At 50.8% G+C, this 23,370-nt stretch overlaps 1 protein-coding gene across 6 annotated transcripts in view; it reads left to right on the forward strand.

Moving 5' to 3' along the window:
• LOC124330698 (zinc finger homeobox protein 4-like) overlaps window positions 1–23,370 on the forward strand; it is an 87,935-nt gene that overhangs the window by 44,107 nt on the left and 20,458 nt on the right. For 2 of the 6 annotated variants that reach the window (XM_046788738.1, XM_046788739.1), the window contains 2 exons: window positions 10,197–13,480; window positions 16,187–23,056. In XM_046788738.1, the coding sequence (XP_046644694.1) occupies window positions 10,330–13,480; window positions 16,187–23,056 (10,021 nt within the window). In that variant the 5' untranslated portion in view covers window positions 10,197–10,329. Of the gene's footprint in view, window positions 1–2,611; window positions 3,560–8,098; window positions 8,263–10,196; window positions 13,481–16,186; window positions 23,057–23,370 lie in introns of those variants that run through there. The other 4 variants (XM_046788742.1, XM_046788737.1, XM_046788741.1 and 1 more) reach the window with 4 other exon arrangements.

Here is a 23,370-nt window from a genome sequence, read left to right on the forward strand (position 1 = left end):
TCCTTCCTTCCCGTTTCTCGGCTCCGGGTTGTAGCTGCGGCCTGTTGTTACATTGCACTGCACCTCGGCGGAGTTGCATAAGGCTACGCGTGTGTTATCCAACGGTTACCGAGAGAGAGAGAAAGAGACTGTCTCTCCTCCTGTCTGCCTCATCCATCAAACAAGAAAGAGCGATCGATAACGCGGACACGGGGATGGAAAGAAAGAAAGGAAGAAAAAAGGAAGAGACACACACACACACACGGAACGTAGGGCCTGGGTTCTTCGGAGCGATTCAACTCTATCGGCGGGAGGATCAGCGACACAGACACACACACACACATACACAGGGACTCTGAGAGAGTCAGCAAAGAGAGACCCCCCATTGACGATGACCGAAACCAAAGAGCAACACAACACATTCCCAACTTTGGTTTCTTTTTCTCTTCTTCTTCTTCTTCTTCTTCTTATTTTTTTGGGGAGAAGATTTTTTTTCTCTTTTTCTTTTCTTTATATGCCAGCAGCCCCGGCATCAGGGCTCAGCATCAGCTCCTCGATTAGGCAATGAATCGAATCACCGTCGTGTATGTGCTGGGCATCATCCATTAAACAAGCTAAGAAAGAAGAAAGATCAACGCTGTAGGGCCGGGCTGGAATTAAGCTGGGGCTCTCTCGCTGGTGGTAGGTTCCAGCAACAAGAAAATAAATGGCTCTGGTGTATATATATCAAATGAAATTTCACTTTGAAAAAAAAAGAAAAACTAAAAAAACAAATCTTTTATAGGGGAAAAAGAATGGGAGAATCTAAATTTTCTGATTATTATTATTACACAACACATTTGTTTTTCTTTCGTTCCAGCAACAGACAGTCAGGGCCCTAGATACCGTCCGGCTCAGCATGTCCCCAACGATGTTTACAGTTGGAGCAACTGGGGAAACGAACCGATCTCTCTTTCCTATCCAACATCAGTCTTTTTTTTTCTTTTTCTTAACTATTTGTAGAATATATATGTATCTATATGTTCCGGCGGGAATTTCGGATTTTTTTTCCCCTTTTTTTTATTGTTATGATTATGCGCTGCTTTCGATTTTTCTTTTATTTCGTCTAAGGGGGGTTTTATATAGGGACGAGGAGTTTAAGGAGAACGAGGAGCTGTCATGTGTGTGGACGGGGGGTGGTTTATTCTCGGGACGGGGCCGCACATGCCAGACCATCTCGCCTCCTTATAGATCATCGCCGTGCTCAAACGGATGGATGGGACGGACAGTTTGGGTTAGGTTCTTCTTTTTTCTTTTTTTATTCCAGGGGGTTTCTCGGCGTTGAAGCCTATTTAACACACGCAGAGGTTGGCATCCCAACGATTTCAAGAGAAAAAAACAAAACTTACCGCCCCAATGCTAATGTTGGCCCTGGCTTGTTTTTCGTTCATTCGTTCGTTCATTCTTTCTTTCTTTTAACTGTTTGATTCCTCTTTTATTCATTTCTTCTTCATCACCATTTTTTTATTTTATTTTTTCGCTTTGGATTTTTCCAAGTTCTTTATTTGTGTGTGTGTGTGTTCGGTTTCCCTTGTTCTTCGAGATCGCATACCTGAATTTTTGTTCAAATCAAATGAACATAAAAAGAAAAATGAGAAGAAGGAGAAGAAGAAGAAGAAAAGGTAAAGAATAGAAATCAATCTGAATTCTTGGTGGCTTTTCAAAATCGGGAACACCTGTGTACGAAGGGGGAGGGAGGGAGGTGAAAGGGCGGCCCAGGTGTGAGAAAAAAAAACGAGGTCAATAGGGGTCACACGTCTTGAAATGGGAGAAGAAAGTCAGGTGACAATGGGGGTGTAAGGTGCTATAGGGTACGGACCGGTTGGGCTTGTCCATTGCTGTCGCATCCGTTTGATTTGGCATACAAATGAGTCCGGCCGATCGAATCGCCCATCGAGTTAAGTGTAAATTCGATCGAAAAGGCCCAAAAGAATTTGATCATTTTTCATCTTTCACCTGTAATTATTCACGGTGGACGACAACACGCATGCTGAGTGCTATCTTTTCTTCTTCTTCTTCTTCGCGGGGCTGTGAGCCGTCGTTCGTATGGAAGGATAGACGATAAAAGTGGGCGGTACGCCGACAGGTGGCGCGCGAATCGAGCCTGCGCATTGAAAAAAAAAACACACACACAAAACAAAACAAAAAACAACTGAAAATGAGAATTTAGCTCCTAGTAGTAGTGAAAAGTTTTCGAGCATGAAAATTCCCCCCTCGATCCGGCGCGTAGTATACACACACATCGAAGCCTGGGCATCCATGGCGCACCGCACACACACACACACAGAGTTGTACGTATGAAAGACCGTGGCTTTTAAAAGAGGCGGAGCTTAAGCTCCTCCTTGTTTCCTCCTCTTTGCTTCCCTTTGACTACGCACACGGTGCACATAGGAGCCACTCTAATGCGCCCACCGTGCGTCCGTATAGACGTAGTACGTGTGTGTGTGTGTTTCCCCCCTTATCCCACCTCCCCCCTGCGCCTTTGCCTCCACCCCACCGAGACTGTTTCTCCTCCTCCTTTTTTTTCCACCTCCGAGTTCTTTTTCGCTTTTGGTGCAAGTGGTCAGCCGGCCGACAAGCCGTCAGTCGGCCCGTGACCCTCGCCGTGTCGTGTCGCGCCCGCGCGCTCAACCCGCGTTCTTTTTTCGTCGTGTGAGAGTGTGTGAGTGTGTTGCTGCGAGGCCCCCGCTCCTCCTCCTACTCCTCCGTGTGTGTGTGTGTTATTTTGTCTTGTGCGGGCTTTTCGCTCTCGACCCCCATGCGAAAAGATCAGGAAAAAATTATTTCGCTTAAAATAGAAAAACACCGAAACAGCACACGGAATCGATTGATTTCCCCCCGTCTTGTCCCACGACGGCACTTGACAGTTTCTCCATTCCAAAATTGCCAAAAAAACAACAACAACAACTTTTGATCCTTTTCATCTTTTTTATTTTTTGGTTCCGTTCAATTTGGTTTTTATCGTCGAGGAGAAAATCAGTGATGTTTTAAGTGATTTGTGTTGTTCCGTGCTTTTCCTTTCTCCCGCAAAAATTTCGTGAAGATAAAAAAAAAAGTTTGGGGTCTTTTTGATTTCAATTAACAACGAATGGCATCGTCGACAAGGTGACACGAACAGAGACCACCTTGATAATTGAAATTAGGGAAGAAAAGAAAATTACTGAGAAATTGCTTTTTTTTTCTTGTTGTTGGCGGACGGTTGATCGGAATTATGGCGATGCCGACATTGAACCAACATCAACCGGCGGATCGGTCCGACAGCTGACCGGATTTGTTTTTGGTTGCTTAAACAAATTCAAAACGATATTTGTGAGTGTTTTTTTTTTTGGCTTCGACCAATTTTTTTGTGGATTAAAACACTGAAAGAATCTCTTTTGAGTGTTCCAAGTGAGCGCCGGACGAGTGTGCCAAGTGATTCTGTGTGTGTGTCTGTGTGTCTGGTTCAGGGTGTGTGTGGTAGAGAGTCTCTTGTGCTCGGAAGAGTGTCAATGCGCTTCCGCACGAGTCCGGCCACGCCACACCGTCTTGGCCTCTGCCAAAGGTCAGTTGATTTCAAACACATATTTTTTTTTTCTTTCTTCTTCCTTCGTTAGTCACAATTTATTTCGTTTTTGGAAAAAAGAAACATTCGTAATTGTGTGATTTCTTTTAGAAGAAAAAATTTATTTTTTTTTTCGTTCCGTTTTGGTCAACTGATTTCTGGTTAGCGTTGTGTGCAACCACAACCGTATAGGATTTTTCCTCAAAATGAAACTTTTTTTTTTTTTTTTTAAATTTTATTTACCATTTCTTTTTTTTTTAATATCGACAACAAACGTTCTGGTTGACTGTTCAATGTCGGCTGGACCCCTTTTTTTCTATTTCTTGCTGGATGTGTCTTGTGTTTCCCCCCTGCTGGCCCTCTTTCCGGGTAGTCTGCACACTATTGACTCTCTGACTGGAAACAAAAAAACTTGCAAAGTTGAAGTCTCTAAACGTCAGAATGAGTAGAAAACAACAAGAGAGAAAAGAGAAATGTCGAAATCAAAAACAACTTGCCGCCACTATATACCACCACCACCAATCCACTTAAACCGGTTCTGTCAGATTCGGGTTTCTTCCATTTAAGAAGAATTATTTCCATCTTTTTTCTTTTATTTTCTTTATTTTTTAATTATTATTATTTCTTATTTCACTTTTTCTTTTGGGTCTTTCCGTTTGGCTGATAGATTTCTTGAAAGAATTTCGATCAAACCTCATCGGTAATAATGGTCAGAAACACGGGAGGAATGTGTCTATGGAAGAGTCTATTGCACCAACACACATCTAGGCCTAAATCGTTTGTTATGTTGGGCTCGGTCCTTCGTGATATCGATTCCATTCCTTCACGTCGACTCGGCAGTCATGGCCGCGTTAAAGTTTGCGTTTGAAACGAGCTCGATCGCTCCTCGCCGAGAGATCAATACCGTATATAGAAGTGCACATACACACACGTAGAGAGAGAGAGAGTATGCACGAAAGAAAAATAAAGAAACGAGCCAACACAAATATATAAATATTCAGAATAAAAGACCTGCAAATGAATTTTCTGCTTTTGAACTCGGTCCTTTCCTTCCCTCCTGACAGAAGAAGAAAAAGAAAAGAGAAAATGTCCGAAACGATCCGTCAAAGTCACCCGACTCTTTTTTTACGGTCGACATTTTTCGAATTATTCCGCATTACATTATTATTGATTTGATTGACGTTTCTCCTAGTTGGACTTGTCTTTTTCTGGTTCGATTAGAGAGGACGAGTATCGGTGGGTGATTTGGGTCTAAACTTGTGTACACACGAGTCGAGTTTAGCTGCTCTCTGGATTAAAAAACACGGGAGATTACGCGCACGGCACTTCCCATTACGCACACAGACGTCTAAAACACACCCACCGATTTTCGACAAATAAAGAAAATAGATTTCATTTCAGTTGTTTATCGTCGACTCGGCCTCGATCATCGAACTTGGGTATATTACACACACAAATGCAATTCGAGGGAGTAGGCGCTGGCTGCAAGTAGCGGGGTAGCAGCGGACCGACTCCCTTTCCCCCCCTCCTCTCCCGGTGTCATCGAGTCGAATACTCTTAATCTCCCCAAGTCGTGTGTAACGAAGCCCCCCGTGTGTGGAATATTGATAATGAATCCAAAATATCTAATTGAACCAACATCGTTATCTCGATTTTAATGCGTCGAGTTATATGTAGAAAGACTTATTTTTGTTTTCCGTTCGTTCCGATTGACCGCTTCACCTGTCTGTCACCTGCCGATGGTGTCATGGTTAAGTCCCGAAAGAGGGTTCTCGTGTGTGTGTGTGTTGGGGGGGGGGGGGGGGATAACATTCGATTCCACACCCGATATTGCATTCGAGTTTCAGGTTAGGGTCTACATTTATTATTCACCGGGACGTTCAGGTGGTCGTCCAATTATTCCCTTTTCCCAAAGTTTTTTCTTTTTTCTTTTCTTTTTTCCCGACTGCCCTCGTTTGTCGAGTTCAAATTATCTTAACTATTGTCTTGCGACCTGTTTGGCTCATTTGAATAATAGCGTAGGATCATCCGCAGGTGAATCTGCGCATGGCAAACGTAAATCTGTTTGAGGTGGACGAACGAGGTTCATCACTTTTGGGTTCGGTTTGTATTTTAAAAAAAGGGAGGGAAGGAGATTGAGGAGAATTTTGATGGCCGTTCTCCCGTTTCTTTCTGAAATCAAATATAAAAAAGAATAAGAAAAGAATGTAGTAGTCAGTCAGTCATATAAAAGGGAAAAAAAGATATGTGCAGGGACGGAGAGTTGAGCCACTCCGAGTTGATTGGATCGGGCTAATTAATCAAAAGCTCCTTATATGTGTGTAATCCTCTTTGGAGGTCGCCGGCGTCGACGATGCTGGTACTGGTAGGTCCAGCTTGCCATCCATCCATCCATCCGTCCATGTAGCTATGTGTGTGTTTTTGATTCCCCTCTTATCCGAAAAGAAAAAAGGAAAAACGGTGGCGCTGTCTGTGAAATCCCAACCGCCATTATGTTGATTTCACGTTGTGGCCCCCATAACACAGGTACAAAACAGCAGAGAGAAAAATAGAGAGAGAGAGAGAGGATAGATGGGAAGAGACATATTCTTCTCCTTCTTCTTCTTCTTGGCGGTGGAATTCCACAATCCAATGGATTTCTCATAGCCAACGTGCCGGTCATCGGTCATATCGTGTCTCTTTCCGTCTTTGCTGCTATACATGCAACGGCGAGCTATTTTGTGTTTTGTTTCTTTCATTCCCTCTCCCCTCCCCTCTCCATTCTTTTTTATTTTTTCCCCTGTCTCGAAATCAAAACGGAGAAGGGAAATAACACGGAGAAGAAAGGTTTTCAAGAGATGCTTATCGAAGTTATATACCAGTAACCAAAAGTAGAAGAAAAAGAAGCTCAAGAAAGAGGAGACGCGCGGAATAGTAGAGGAACGTGACATTCTTCCAAATGAATGATCCCGTGGACTTCTTTTTTGATTCTTTTGTCAGAGCAGCAGCCAGGGGGTTAGACAGTCTGACTAGAAGAAATACCCCGAGACGGTTTTGATGTTTGTCCGAAAAAGACAAAAAAATGAAATGAAATAAAATCACAAATACCTGTTGTGTGCCACTACGGAAACTTGGGATTGGCGAATTCTTGGGTCTGCTCTCATTCATCCCTCGGAGAGAAATTTTCGGCACAAAAACATTCCACACTCTTGTGCCCAGGCAAACATCTGTAGAGATTTACGTCGTATACGGACAGTGGGAAAAGACAAGACTAGAAAATTTGATCCGCCATAGCAATCTCGAAACAATCTCGACCAAAAACAGTTAGAAATAAAACAAATCTTTGTCCTTAATTTTGGATTTGAATATTTTTTGGTCGAAATTTAGGCCTTCCATCTTCCTTTTCTTTTCCTTTTGCTACTTGGACCGAAAGGGAAACAAAAAAAAAGAAAAAAAAGAAAGAGAAATGTTAACGCAAAAGAGAAGCCGCTGGTTTCGTAGTTTCCAGTTGTTGTCGTCGTCGTCGACGACGTGAGATTCATTCACAATGTTTTGATTTCTCTTCGCGTCTTTTTCTTTTTTCTTCCCCTTTGACTGTGGGACGATCTCCTTTGGCTTCTGGCTGCCAACCTACGCAACCGAAATGTCTTTTATCTCTGCGGGAGAGCCCAAAATGTCATTAAGAAACGGAATAAGTTCCCCCTTTTTTCGTCACAACTTCTCATTTGTCCTTTTTTTTTTTTAATTTTGGGCAAGAGAGAAAGAAAGAAAGAAAAAATCCCCCGGTAAAAATAATAAATGGGAATGATTAATAATCTTTTTTCGACGGCTCAATATGGCGACATCGTGAGTCTCTCCCGCGGTTAACAGGGAAAATGTGTGCGAGGCGATAATGGGGCGTGGAGTTTAGGGGCAGGATGAACCGGGGTGGCCCCGGTTGTGTGCCAATCGTTGATGTACATACAATAGCAACGCTTCCTCGCATCATCCACACGCGAGAGGAAGAAAAAAGAAGCAGAGAGCAGAGAGCAGCAAAGTCTTTTGGGGGTGATGTGGCGAGGAACATTTCGGAGTCTGCGCAGGACTTCCGGAATATCTCACGAACGGGTGGAGGGGGGGGGAGAGAGAAAGGGCTCCTCCTCCGCCAATGTCATGCTCTGCTTCCCCCCTTTTTTCTTTTCTTCCTGTGTGTGTGTGTTCAGCTTCTCTCTCTCCCGTTTTCTGTGTGTGCGTGTCTGCTTTAGTCTCGGCGCGTTGCTTCGTGCTGTCTTGTCTTAAGGAGGGAGGCGAAATATAAGGAGGGAGGTGCGCGCGGCATCAGCTGCACAGACTCCCGCATCTGCATGTCACACCCATTCGTCGTTTTTCCCTATACCGCCCACCGACGCTGATGATAACGACGACGCCGAGCGACGACTCTGGTGCGCAACCCCCCACCACCACCATCACCACCCCTTTGGCCACCCCACCGTTGGGGGCTCCTCGGCTTGGGTTTGGTCGGGGCTGCTTTTGTCCCGTGGAGGGACTCGTAGGAGCGCCAGTCCCTAACCCGACTAGGGTGTGCGTCTACTCCTCGCTCGCGCCCTGGCGAGTGTTGCGTCGGCCCAGTGTTTTGTTTCTTCCCCCTTTTTTTTAAAACTATTTCTCTTTCTCTCTCCCGTAAAAATTTTGCAATTGAACCAATTGCCAGCGGCAGCAGCCCAACACCTGTCCGGGATAATGATGTAAATCGCCCTTCCATTTTAATTTGGTTTCCCCCCTCTTTATTTCTTCTTGTGGTGACGTTAAGTTTTAAAAACGAAAAAAACTTGTGTTAGGGAATCCCTCGTGTGTGAAATCGCCTTGTTTCTTTTTGTATTTTCTCTTTCTCTTTTTTTTTTTGCTCGTGGACGTGATTCAGTGAACGAACGAACGGTGCGCCGGCCTGCGTGTGGTCAATCCGCCGTGCGACCTGCTGGTGTCTCCTCTGATTAGGATTTATATTTTACCATTTTGTGTGTGTGTTTTGATTGGCGTTTGGGAGACATCACACGACGCCGCGACTCGGTTCGTAAAGTTTTCCGGACTCGTCCACAAGTTGGCCGTCAATTTTCTTAAGAGAAAGAGACGACCTGACGTGTCTATAGTTTTGTCTTTTTGTCAGTACTCAGTAGTAGCATGGCCACCTCGATTTCGGCCCAACACATTCCAGCTTCCGTCTTATCCGCTGCCATCTAAAAGAAAGAAGAGTCGTCATAATAAAAAAAGAAGAAACAAAACAAAAAGGCTCTTTTTGTTTGTTTCGTTTCTTTTTAGCTAAATCGTCTCATCGCTGTTACGCTCTGTTGTTCCCTTGACCGACGTTAGCTCTTTTGTTTTCTCCCCTTTTTATTATTACCATTCTCTTTTCTGTCTCTGTCTCTCTCCTTCAACTTTTTTTCTCTTTTGTTTTTATTTTTTTTTTTCCCACTTGCTATATACTCATTTGATGAAAAATAGATCCAAAGAGTGTCGCCCCCTTCGGGTAAAAAGACACGACATGGAAGGCCGTTGTCGCCGACGGGCTCCTTCTTTTTTCTCGACTTGTGTGTGTGTGTGTGTGCGCGCATTTAGAAACAAAATTTTTTAAACAAGAATAAGAAGAAATGGTCGGGGGGAATAAAGAGACCGTCGTCAATTGCCGCGTGATAAGAGAAATTTGAAATAAAAGGGAGAAGGTGGCGGCGGTGGTGGTAGTGGCGGGGAGGTGCGGAATAATAACCGGAAGTCAATTGTTAATTTTGATTGGCCAAATCCTCCCTGTGTGTGTGTGTGTGTCTCTCCTTATTTTCTTGTGAGCTCGATGTGCTCGAAGCTCTTTTTATTTTTTCTTTCTTCGACGTCGAATTGAGGTGGGTGGGGTGGTGGTGTTGGCGTAGGGAAAGCCGAAATCTATTCTGATAATTATTCTCTTCTTTCTTCCTTGATTGTTTTGCGTCTCTCCTATACACACTCACTCACCTGGTGGCGACTCTGACGACACACACGCAGCGCTCCCCCGTTTAGACATCACACACACGCGTTACGCGTACAGCTATTTATTACAGTGATGGGCGAAATGGATGTTCATATGGCGCAGCAGCGCAAACCAGAGGAGGAAGAAGAAGAAAAAAGACGCGAGGCGCCGTCGCGTTAAGAAACATTTAAAATGGCGAGAGAGCCGAGCGCCTTCTCTTCGTGATGATTGTGTGTGCAGCGACGGCGGCGGCGCGCGCACCGCATCCAATTTGCACCACCCACCCACCCTACTCCTCCTCCCCCCTCCTGCTCGTCTCCTTTTTCCTCGTTTTTCTTTTTTCTGTCAAATTCAGCAGCGTCACTTTTCTTCTTTGCATTTTTCCTCGTGTATTATTATCCCAATGCCCGTCCGACTTGCAGCTCGAAAGAGATTAGAATGAAAGCGTCTTCATTCAATTAGAAAAATAGTAGGTGCACTGTGTAGTCAACCTGATAGGCTGCGCTCTCTCGTCAGCAGCTGACTGCGATATAAGACGCGGTGGCGATGATATTAGTCGATGAGTCAATCCCGTCCGGTTTATTTATTTTTTGCCAAAAAATCTCATTTGAATCTCGAAAAACTTGTTTGACGCATCTTCTTCTATTTCTAACCGGCTCTTTTTTGATTGTCTGGTTGCATTAGATGATGAGGTGGTAACCTGAAGAAGATTTAAGAAGAAAAGGAGGAAAAAAATCAATTGGACACCCATTTCGGTGGCGCAAAGAGAGAGGAAGAAGAAGAAATTGAATCGACAGATCAAGAAAAAGAAGAAGAAATGGACGTCTCGATAGCGGTGCCTAGTCCACGAGTTCACTCTGACGCGGCCTCAGCGACGCCCTCAGCGGCCATCAGTTTACCTTCACCTACGGCGCCAACGCCAACGACGCCGCCCAATTCGATGGACACGGGACAGACGACCCTAGTCCACGCCCGGCTGGACGCCCGCGACGTAATGGCCGGCTCTTGTGATTCTGGTCAGGAGGATGAAGAGCTGGAAGATCATAGTCACCACCACAGCAGTTCCCGCTCGCCCAATCTGCCTGGAAGTAAAACGTCGGTCAATGCCAGCGGATCGACGGCTCCAGCCGGTCGGGAAGACGACGACGATGACGTCGATGAGGAAGACGACGAGGAGGATGACGACGATGATGACGTCGAGCGATTCGACGGCAAAATCGTCTACAATCCCGACGGATCGGCTTACATCATTGAGGAGAACAGCCACGGCAGCGACACGGAGGACATTCCGGTCCGGCTGCCCAAATTGGAGGGCGCCATTGTGGACGGGCGTCGCGGGACGCAGGACCTGGACGACGTGGCGGGCGCCTTCCTGCCTCAGATTGCCAGCGCCTTGTACGTGTCCCGCCCTCAGGTCAACCGACCCAATTCCTATTACGGCAACAGCAGCGCGTACCCGGGCAACGGCGGCAAGAATGCGGCCAAGTCGGCCGAACCGGTCATGCACAGCTTCCGCGTCTACTCTGCCCGCCGCAATTCGGATCCGGCGACGAACCCACCGGCGCCGGCCGCCCTTTTCCACTCCAACTCGTCGGTGCCCATCAAGCCCATCCTCATGTGTTTCGTCTGCAAGTTGTCGTTCGGCCTGGCCAAGACGCTCATGTCGCACGCCACGGGCGAGCACGGCGTCCGGCTGGACGACGAGGAGAAGCGGATCCTGGGACAGGCCAACACGTCGGCCATCCTCCAGCTGGTCGGTAAGAGCAAAGAGCCCGTCATTTCGTTTCTCGAGCCGGTTACCTCGCCCGCCAATCAGATGACGACTGCCGGGCAACAGCAACAGCAGCAGCCCAGCAACAGTCACAACAACAATTCCTCGCCGGCCGACGAAATGGACGTTGACGACATCAAAGCCGAGCCCATCCACAACGACGAATCGTTTGAGACCAAGGAAACGCTGGCCGTCTCGACATTCAACCGCCCAGGTTCAAGCAGTCCCATCGGTAACAACAACAACAACGGACGGGCGAGCGTGTCGTCGCCGTCCGCCGCCAGTTCGGCCACGCCGTCTCCGCTTTCGCCGCATCTGCAGCTGACGCCGCCCAACGTCAGCATCGCCTCGATTGCGGCGGCGGCCGCCGGATTCGGCAACCCTTTTTTCAGTCAGCAGCTCCAGCAGCAGCAGCAGCAAATGTACCAGCAACAGCCGGACGTGGTCCAGGGACTGCTGAGCCCCGGACTGAGCAGTTCGGCGGCGGCCGCCATGGCCCTGGCCACCCGCAATTCCTGCAAGACGCTGAAATGCCCAAAGTGCAACTGGCACTACAAGTACCAGGAGACGCTGGAAATTCACATGAAGGAGAAGCATCCGGAGAGCGAGACATCGTGTCTCTACTGTCTGACTGGCCAGCCTCATCCGCGGCTGGCCCGCGGCGAAACGTACACGTGCGGCTACAAGCCGTACCGCTGCGAGGTCTGCAACTATTCGACGACGACCAAAGGCAACCTGAGCATCCACATGCAGTCGGACAAGCACCTGAACAACGCCCAGGAATTGCATCACAGCAGCAACGGGCAGCAGCAGCAGCAGCCGGGCGGAGGCGGCGGCGGAGGCAACGGGCTGGGCAACACTAGCGCCCACAATACCAGCGCCGAATCGCTGACGTCGCCGTCTAAAACGAGTTCCAGCTCGTCGCTGCTCCATCACCAGAGCCCCAACATGACGAGCTCCGTCAACAATCCGGCGGTGGCCAACAGTTTGACAAACAGCCCGGCCACTTCATCGTCAGTGTCGTCGAGCCAATTGGCCAAACTGGCGGCGCCGGCCAACAAGCCGACGTTCCGGTGCGACGTGTGCAACTACGAGACGAACGTCGGCCGGAATTTGCGGATCCACATGACGAGCGAGAAGCACACGCACAACATGATCATGCTCCAGCAGAACGTCAAGCGGATGCAGCAACTCTCTGTCCTCCAGCAGCAGCAGCAGCACGATCCGTCTGGCGTCGGCCTCCAATCGTCGCCCGGCGGAGCCGAAGCCGCTCTGGCGGATATGGCCTATCAGCAGGCTCTTTTCATCCAGATGATGACGGGCGGTCAACTTCCTGGGCAAGCCGGACAGTTGGTAGGAGATCCTCAATCACCCTGGGCATCCGGCGGAGCCGCCGGTGGAGGAGGGCAATCGGGGATTCCGGGCGCCGGCCCGCTGGCCGATCCCGGTCTCAATCCCGAGACGATGGAGCCGTTACCCGAGCCGATGGAAGCCAATCCGTCGCACGTGTTCCAGTGTCTGGTGTGCAGCGTGTTTTGCGGCGACATGGCCGAAGTGGTTGCCCAGCACGTCGCGGCCGATCGATCGCGCCAGCGCGAGCACGAGGCCCTGCTCCTCATTGGCGGCCATTACCTGTGCCGATTGTGCGCCTACAAGACGACGCTCAAGGCCAATTTCCAGCTGCACTGCAAGACGGACAAGCACTTGCAGCGGCTCCAGCACGCCACCCACATCCAGGAGGGCGGAGCCCGCAACGACTGGAAATTGCAGTACGTGACGAGCACGACCAATCCGGTCCAGCTGCGCTGCAACGTCTGCGAGTACTACACCAACAGCGTCCACAAGCTCCAGGTGCACGCGGCCAGTCCCCGCCATCAGCTGGCCGTCGAGCTCTTCCGCTTCGTCTCGGATGAGGCGGCGGCTCTGGGCCGCTCCGCCAGCGGAGTCCAGTACCAGTGCCGACTCTGCCAGTGCGACTGCCCCAGCAAGACGGCCCTTCTCCAGCACGCCCGCTCGCTGCGCCACTGCCAATTGGAACAGTTGGCCGAGCTTCAGCGGCGCAGCACGGCCGGTCCCAAGGAGCCGATGCTGGGACCGCTGGAACTGCGCGACCTTTTCGCCGTCGTCTCTTCCGGCAGCGATTCGGACGACGAAGGAGCGGCGGCACCACCACAAGTCAATCCAGCCAATGGAACAGGTACTTGTGTGTGTTTTTGTTAACCTACGCTCGGTATTTTTTGTTGTGTGAAGTATCTCGTGTCCACACGCGTTCCATCTCAATCACAACGCAGCATCTTTCGACTCCGCCCACCTCTATACCTCCTCCTCCTCCTCATGGTTGCGCAATCCATCGCTTCTCTCTCTCGTGTGTGTCTTTATTAAGACAACAACACCAACTGAAAATAGCCTCCCCACCCCCCTTCATTTGAAAATAAAAAACTAAAAAAAAAAGGGAAAAATGCGATAGCCCAAAGCGCGGGCAATTTGAAATTTGACACAGTAGCACCAAAACAAAAAATAAAAAAAAGTCAATTTTTTTTTTCTTTTTTCTTTTTTTTAAATATAAAAATACCTACGAAAAAATTTGAACGCCTCTCATAACGCCGAGAAGAAAAAAGAAGAAGAAGAAGAGCCGACCGTATAATATACAAGGTGTCAAAGATGACTCTCTATCTCTTCCTTCTCTCTTATTTTATTCCTCGTGGTCCTCCTATCATCCGGCGATATAGGAAGCGAAACACAACCCCACCTTTGATTATTTATTAGACGATATTTACATTTATGGAGGTTCGGTGGTTGGAGCTGGTGTGAGGGTTTTTTCCTTCTTCCCTTTTTATTTCTTTTCGGGAAAGGCCCCTAAGGGAAACGTTGCGCGCTCAGCCGCATCTTCTTTTTTTTTTATTTTTCTTCTTTTTCTTAAAAAATAAAGAAAAAGGCCGGGTGTTGATTTTATGGCGGTCCGCTCGACACGCACGGGGCGCCCGGTAATTTGGCACGCTATAGTTGCCTCCTTTTTTTTTCTTTTTCTTCTTCTTTTCTTTCCTCCCTCTTCTCTTCAGCCCCCTTCTATACTCTCCTCCTCGGGAGAAGATGGGGGCCGCCTTTAAGTCAGCCGTTGTTATAGCCTCCAGCTCGCCGTATGTAGATGTGTCGGCTCGTCCTTCTCTCTCTCTCTCCTGCTGGCTGGCTGGCTCTCGCTCGTCTTTACTCGCTAGCGATATGCAGTTATGCACCTTGTTTTCCCCAAGACTTTGGGGTATTTATCGTGTGCGCGCTCGCACTGAGACAGAATGATGAAATGAAATGTTAATGTGCTCCGCTCTCTTTCTTTACTCTCTCTCTCTTTTATTTATTTATTTTTTTTTTTTTTTGCCTTTTTCGTGATCTTGTCGTGTTGGCCTTCATCGGCGAGGCGCGCGTGCCCGTGTGGTGAGTCCACTTCGCCGTGGCACGATTGATTTGATTTGAATTTTTTTTCTTCTTCTTCTTCTTTCATTTGTGAATATTCATGTAATATCTCCCGGCTGAGAACTAAACCAAAAAAACAAAACAAAAACACCCACCCACCTCCCTCCCCACCCCCACTAGTCTGTGCACTTGCAGGTTATGTAAGACGGAGGGAAAAAGAATAAGAGAGAGAGAGACAGACAAGTCGTGAAATCACAAAAGAAAACGGTTTGGATTGGATCACGAATGAGTCATTTGCGGCCGGCCGCAAAGTACGCGCGCGCAACGTCGCATTCCCCACCTCTTTTTTTTTTCTTTCTTTTTTAAAATTTATTCAGAATGATTGTAATTATTTTTCTCTATTTTATATATATTTTTTTTTTGTTCTGTGCGGTTTTGATATTCCGGAATGAAATCAAGGCCAAGTCGTGTCCCTACTCCCTTCCAACTCCTCTCATTATCATCCTGTTCTCTTCTCTTCTTTCCTTCTCCCCCCCCCCCCTTTATTCTATTTTAAATAGTTGTGATTGTTATTACGCCATACGACGATGATGGCTACCTCGAATGAATAAATAATTCGTCTTTTCCTTCTTCTCATTCCTTTGGAACCCTCCAACTTCTTCTGCTTCTTCTTCTCCTCTCCCAAATTGCTGTGGCTCTCGTCATTTGACAAGAAGACGAAAAAGAAAAGAAAAGAACCAAACCCGCTTATTATACAAAGACTCACAAAGACCAAGCCGATGGGGTGGTGACTACACAATGTGATGATTACACACACACACACAGACACACAGAGAGAGAGAGAGAGACAGAGCGCATAGAAGAGAGAAAGGAAGAAGAAGATAGCGAACCGGATTGGTCGGATGACTAATGGATGCATTGACATGTCACCTGTATGTATTTCTCTCCATATGGTCAGATGAAATCGCTCTCTACCCCCCCCCCCCCTCTCCCTTTTCCTACGCCATGGATTGTGTGTGTGTTTGCATTTCGTCCGGAGAGAGAGAAAGAAAAATTTGTGTTTTGTTTGAATAAAAAGCGCATCACGACCCCAGTTGCACGAACGGGACTCGGCTCGGCTCTCTCCCTCCCCCGTTTTTCGTGGCGTATAAAAACCGACAATCTGTCGACCAAATGAGACGACACACATTTAAAAACGGAAAAAAATAGACGCAGGAACACGCGGGGGTCATTGTCTGTTCAATCAAAATGACAGAACCAGCTGCGGCCTATATGGAGTAGTCTATATCATCCTCTTTTCGTTACATTTTGGAGTTTTATGTATTAGCATATGTTCTCATTAGAAAACAGACGATTTTGAAATGGGGAGAGAGAGATAAAAAAGAAAAAAAGTTGCGTTTAGTTTGGAACCGGACGTGGGACGTCATAGCAAACCCGAAATATGTTGTCAGCTTTCTAATAATAAATTGCGTGTTTGTTTTCTGTGTTTGTTTAGAAGGTGGTCGAGCTCATCTACTACTAGCCGAACCGGGAAGAGCTACTCCGACAACTGCGACAACAACAACGAAAGCTCTCCAACAACAACAACAACAACAGCAGCAGCAAGGTGAACAAATGGCCAACAACAACGACAGCAAAGCGTCAATGGAGCAGCAGCCGGGCAACCAGGGATTGAGTTGTCCCTTGTGCCAGAACCGTTTCGCCGACCGAGCCCAAGTGGAGCAACACGCCGCCACGGTGCACAACGTCAACGCCGAGGGTTTGGAACGGCTCATGCTGCTTGTCGAACAGGCCAACTGGCTCAACGCAGCCATGCAACAACAACAGCAGCAACAACAGCAACAACAACAGCAGCAGCAACAACAACAACAGCAACAGCAGCAGCCACAAGGTAACAAAGTAGTGCGACCTGAGGAAGATTCCCGGCACGAATCGCCGACCTCTGGCGAGGACGAAAGCGAAACTTTGACTCCTGCGGTGGCCCAGGTTCACCAGCAGCGCGGACAACAACAGGCAACAACACTGGTGCCCCCCGCTGCCACGGTCTCTGAGCGGCACGCCTACAAGTACCGGTGCCCTCAGTGCTCGCTGGCCTTCAAAACGCTGGACAAGTTGCAGCTGCACTCGCAATATCACGTCATCCGCGACGCGACAAAGTGCCCGCTCTGCGGCCGCTCTTTCCGCTCCATTTTGTCGCTGCAAAAGCATTTGGAGAGCTCGCACGCCGAGCTGACGGACGAGGAGGCCAACGTGTTGAGGCAGAGCCTCTTGTCGCATCCGCTGCTCCTCAGCGGACTGGCCGGTCAGGCCAGCGAGGCCGCCATTAGCGAGTACTTGCGCCGAGAACAGGCGGCAGCCGCCGAACTCTCTGGAGGCGAAGACGAAATGGACCAGGAAGACTCTGGATTGCTGCAGAATTCCACCCTGCTGGCCACCACCATGGACGAAGGACAGGAGGAGAGCGAAGAGATGGATCAGGACCAGATGGGCCACGATTCCGGTCTCCTTCACAGCAGCCAAAGGGGTGGAGGAATGTCTGGGGGCGGAAATGTGAGCGGAGGCGGCAACAACGGCGAGCCGGTCCACCAGGGGACTCCGCTGGAAGAATACCTCAACAGCGCCTCGGTGGCGGAAGAAACGTACGCCGACCCGGTGCGCCGCCACAAGTGCCACCGGTGCAAGATGGCGTTCACGTCGCAGAGTTACCTGACTAGTCACAACAAGACGATGCAGCACCGCAAGGGCGAAAAGCTGCACTACCCCATGGAGAAATACCTGGACCCCAACCGGCCGTTCAAGTGCGACGTCTGCAAGGAGTCGTTCACGCAGAAGAACATCCTCCTGGTTCACTACAATTCCGTCAGCCATTTGCACAAGCTCAAAAGGGCCGCTTCGCTCACCGGAGGAGCTGCCGAACCGGCCGCAGCCTCACCAGTCACGCCCACCCTGCCGCCGTTGGTCGCCAGACCCGAACGACCCGTCACGGCCAGTTCCAACTGCTCGACGGGAGCTGTCAACGTCAACAACGAGTCACCGGCTGGGAACAAGCCGTGGAAGTGCAACATTTGCAAAGTGGCCTACAGTCAAGGCTCCACCCTGGACATTCACTTGCGCTCCGTTCTCCACCAGACGAGAGCCTCCAAACTGCAAGAGCTGGCCGCTGCCGGTCAGATTGATTTGACCCGGCCGTTGATCGAGCAGCCGGCTCCTGGCACGGCCGTGAGTCACACCCTGAGTTCGCCCGAATCGCCCGCCCTGCCCGGCCGTAAAACAAGTCCCGTCGAGAATGGACTAGATCAACAGCAGCAGCAGCAACAACAATTGGCCATGGCCCTGGGGCAACTCTACGGGCTGTCGCCAGAGCAGATATTCCAGCAGCAGCAGCAACAACATCTGGTCCAGCAGTATTACTCGGCCGTTGGATTCAATAATGTCGACAACAACTGGCCCAACAACGCCAAGACGGCCGAACCTGCCGCCGAGTCGCCTATTGCCCTACCCGACGACAACACCAACAACAACAACAAGCTGAGCCTGCCGGCTCGCCGCTCTTCGCGCATGCTCAAGCACCTGCTGGGCAGCTACGGCTTTGAGCTGGTGATGCAATTCAACGAATGTCACCAGAAGCAACGCGGTGCCGGCCAACCCAAACAGCAACAGCAGCAGCTGAGAGGAGAGGAGCAACAACAACAACAACAGCAACAAGCGAGCGGCGGCGGCGGCGTCAATCTCAACAATTCGACTGCCAGCAGCAACGATCCGGCGGAAGAGGAGAACAAGGAGAATGCCATGGAGACGCAAGACGCTCAATCAGGAACGGATAAAGCCCCTGAAATACAGCGCTGCGTCTGCCCGCTCTGTCACAAGAGTTTCTCCAGCATTTGGGTTCTCAAGGCTCACAGCGAGGAGGTCCATCGCCAGATGGTTCCGCCCCATTGCGTCGAACAATGCGCCGACGAAATCAAGAGGACGGCCAATTTGAATAATACTTCCGCCTCCACTCCGGCTGGAGTGGGGCCACATTTGTCACCCGTTGAACGGCTCCCGCCGCCGGGCAATATCGACAGACCCGAACGCGAACCAACCGCCGATCTTCCGGCTGAACTTTCATCGAAACCGACAACTGCGACTAACCGACCGGAGAACACTCCGACTCCGCGGACGGCTACTTCGACTCCGATTTCAACCAGTGCTGCCGAATCGGCTGCCCAGGCTCAGGCCCAGCAGCAGGCTGCCCAACTGCAGCAGTCCCAATCGTTGGCCCAGCAGATGAGCGACATGCAGGGGGTTCTCAACGCCATGGGCTTGGCTTCCCAACTGCAACAGCAATTCAACCCGATGATGATGGGTCTGGCCGGATTAGGCCTTCACGGTGCTGCCGGGCTCGGTTTCAACATGCCGGCCGCCGCTTTGGCCGCTATGAACATGCAACCACCTTTGATGAATCCTTTCATGATGGCCGCCGGCCACTTTGATCCCATTCAAGCTGCCATGGCCGCCCAGGCTGCACAAAACAATCCTTATTTGCAATCCGCCATGGATCAGCAAGCCGGACAATACGCCAAACAGCAGCAACAAATGCTCCAACAGCAGCAGCAACAACAACAGCAGCAGCAGCAGCAACAGCAATCCGCCGCCGGTAGTTCTGCAGCGAACAATTCGCAGGTAGGAGGTTCGGCCAATGGCCAGCAGCAACAACAACAGCAGCAGCAGCCGGGTCAGCAACAAAAGAGGGCTCGAACGAGGATCAGTGACGACCAGTTGAAGATTTTACGAGCTCATTTCGATATCAACAATTCACCGTCGGAGGAAACCATCGCCGAAATGGCCCGCCAGTCTGGCTTGCCTCCCAAAGTCATTAAACATTGGTTCCGCAATACGCTGTTCAAGGAGCGCCAGCGCAACAAAGATTCGCCCTACAACTTCAGCAACCCGCCCAGCACGACGCTCAACCTGGAAGAGTACGAGAAGACGGGCGAGACCAAAGTCACTCAACTCAAAGCGGAAGAGCAAATGGAAATTCAAAGGGCTCTGATCAGCACGCGGCCCACGCCGGCCACCAACAGCAAAGCGGCAAAGACGGCCGCTGCGGCTGCAGCAGCCGCCTCCGCCGCAGCCGCCTCCGCCGCAGCAGCAGCAGCAGCAGCAGCAGCGTCGATGGCCTCGGTCGCTCCACCAGCTACACCCGAGGCCGTTCAAGTCAAGAAAGAAGTGGTGGCGGAAATGCCCGAACCAACAGCCGAAGAAACTGCCAGTCGTTCGACTCCACAAATGCTGCCAACGACACCGGGCAATCCGTTCCACATCCGAAGCGGATCGCCCATGACGAACCTTTCATTGGCCTCTCTCATCAATTCGCAACTGAACGTCGACACCAAGAACTGTCACCTTGGGCCGGGCGGAGGCATGTTCCCTCCTCGCCCGACCACCAGCGGATCGGCTCTTCCTAGTCCCGCTGCCGCCGGACTGGCCGGTTTGAGCCCAGGCCGCATGAGCAGTGACCAAAGCCCGTTCAACTTTTTCGCTACTTCGACGCCATTGCCGATGGCTCCTCTGACTCCTCCAGGAGGTGGCGGCGGAGGCAACTCGAGCAGTGGAGGTGGCGGTCCTGGATCATCAACTGGCAAACGGGCCAACCGGACGCGCTTCACCGACTACCAGATCAAGGTACTGCAAGAGTTCTTTGAGAACAACGCTTACCCTAAAGACGACGATCTCGAGTATCTCTCGAAACTGCTCTCACTCTCACCGAGAGTCATTGTCGTCTGGTTCCAGAACGCCCGTCAAAAGGCTCGCAAAGTCTACGAGAATCAACCGCCAGTGGCCGGAGGTGCCGGTGATCCGGCCTCCACTTCGGGATCGGCCACGCCAGGCTCTGGAACGTCGGGCGGAGGAGGAGCCGGAACCGACCCGGACGGCTCGGGCCGTTTCCAGCGCACGCCAGGACTCAACTACCAGTGCAAAAAGTGTCTGCTGGTGTTCCAGCGCTATTACGAGCTCATCCGCCATCAGAAAACTCACTGCTTCAAGGAGGAAGACGCCAAACGATCGGCCGTGGCTCAGGCGGCCGCTGCCCAGGCTGCCGCTTGCTTCTCTTCGTCAGACAATGACAACAGCAATTCGAGTTCATTGGCCGACGCTTCCGTCATGAGCGGAACGGCCTCGTCATGTGGTGCTGCCCCTCAATTGACCATTTTACCGAAATCATCGTCGTCGTCAACCATCATCAAGACGGAATCCAACGTGGCTGCACCCCCACCGCCGCCACCCAAGCAGCCGGAAATGTTCCAAACTCAGCCGGCCCAGCAGCAGCAGCAGCAGCAAAACCAACAGTCGCAAAACGATTCCGCTTTCCACTGCGAGCAATGCGGCTTGACATTTTCGCGATTCGATTTGTGGCGCGAACATCAAATCGTCCACATCATGAATCCGGATCTCTTCTCGGGTGGCGCCGCCGCTGCCAAAATGGCGGCCGGAATGGAGACTCAGTATGCGGCTCTACTTCAGCAGCATCAGGCTGCCGTCGTGGCGGCTGCGGCCGCTCAACTCTCGGCCAGTCTGCCGGCAGTCAGCGCCGGAAGCAGCGGCCAAATGACCCCGCCATCCTCTGGCTCCCTGATTCCGTCTGGAAGCAAGCGGAAGCACGAAGTGGTCGAGGACGACGAAGACCGTGGTGGTGGCGGAGGTGGATGCGGTGGCAGCGGAAGCGGAGGTGGTGGCACTGACGGAGACGGACAACCGCGTGACAAGCGTCTGCGAACGACGATCCTGCCGGAGCAGCTGGATTTCCTGTACCAGCAGTACCAGCTGGAATCGAATCCGTCTCGCAAGATGCTGGAGACGATCTCACGCGAAGTCGGACTCAAGAAGCGCGTCGTCCAGGTGTGGTTCCAGAACACTCGAGCTCGCGAGCGCAAAGGTCAGTTCCGGGCCCATGCCCAGGTCATCAACAAGCGTTGTCCATTTTGTCCGGCCTTGTTCAAAGTCAAATCGGCTCTCGAGTCACATTTGGCCGGTCGTCACCCGGATCAGTTGGCCAAAGGCGAAGTCAACATCGACGCCCTGCCCGACATGACCGACGAAGACTCGGACACTGGAATGAACCTGAACACAAGCTCATCTCCCCATTTAGGTTCCAGTCACTCTGTCCAGTCCGGATCCACTTCGGCAGCCGGCGAGGCCAATTCGGCAGCCGCCATCCAGGAAGCCCTGACTAAGCGGCTCTCGGCCGTCTCCAACTACCAGCAGTCGATGGCCTCACTCTCGATGCTCTCGTCCCTCTACTCCCAGGGCTTTGTAGCTCCTCTTCCCGGCTTCGAGGGCAAGGCCGAGGACGCTCTCAAACGCTACGCCAACGACTATCTGGCCAATGCCGGAAACAACAATGCCACGCCGACTCCGGCGGCCGCACCAACCAACGAGCAACGCCAATCGACTGGCAATCCGACCGGAGAGCTGCCACTGGACTTGAGCCGACCTTTGCCACTCCAGCAGGGTCTGGGACAAGTGCGACCGGAAAGCGCCATGCAGTCGGACGTCGGGACGGACGACAACCGCTCGGAGCACTACATGGATTACTTTGACGAGAGCAATCCGTCTTCCCCTTTGCCCTACAACAAAATGGGCGGAGGTGGAAACCAAAGCAATTCGGGAAACGCTAGTATGACGGGCTCGGCTTCCGGCGGACAGAACAAGCGATTCCGCACTCAGATGAGCGCCGTCCAGGTGCGCGTCATGAAGTCACTCTTCTCCGACTACAAAACACCGACGATGGCCGAATGCGAGGCCCTCGGCCGTGAAATTGGCCTGCCCAAACGCGTCGTCCAGGTCTGGTTCCAGAACGCCCGAGCCAAGGAGAAGAAGAACAAATTGAACGCCCAGAAAGCGGCCGGCGATTTGTCCGGAATCGAGAGCAACGTCGGCGCGAAACAGCCGGACGGTTGCGATCTTTGTGACTTCAAATATTCGCACAAGTACGCTGTCCAGGACCACATTTTCACGCATCAGCATATCGAGCGCGTCAAAATCCACGTGGCCGAGCAGTCGGGCAAGCACGGTGACGACATGCCGACCTCGGTCGCCCGTCCTTCCAAGGGTGGAGGACATCAGCAAGAAAGTCAGGAGCCGTCGACGCCGACACCTGTCGGTGGATCCAGCGCCGAGACGACGACGTCGCCACCCAACAGCAGCAACGCGACGGAATCGGCCCAGCTAGAAGCTCTGCTCCTCCACCAACTCTACGGAATGGGCTACGGAGCTGCCGGAGTTCCAGCTGCAGCCTTGGCTGCCGCCGCTGCCGCCGCAGCCGCATCATCCTCGTACAACAACTCCCAGCAACAGTCGAGCACCAACGTCATGGCCGGCGGTGAGTCTTGACACGATCCATTCTCAAACCTTCTCAACGTCTTGTCATACTCGTCTTGAAAGTGGAAAGAAAACGCGCATTCCGGCCTGTTAAAAGACGTTAGACACTCGATTTGGTCATCTTTCATTGGTTCGTGCGGAACGATCCGTTTGATGAGAGGCCAACAGCAACCCAAACAAAACAAAAAGGAAAAAAAAAAAAAAGATTGTCTTGTTGTTTCCATTCGTTTTGGATATTTGTATGTGTGTCTATCTATCTATCTATCTATCTATCTGTTATTTTGGAATAGGATGGGATTTGGGGTGTGTGTAGGC

This window comes from Daphnia pulicaria, chromosome 1, assembly GCF_021234035.1.
Source record: "Daphnia pulicaria isolate SC F1-1A chromosome 1, SC_F0-13Bv2, whole genome shotgun sequence".
In the NCBI taxonomy this organism is placed as follows: domain Eukaryota; kingdom Metazoa; phylum Arthropoda; class Branchiopoda; order Diplostraca; family Daphniidae; genus Daphnia; species Daphnia pulicaria.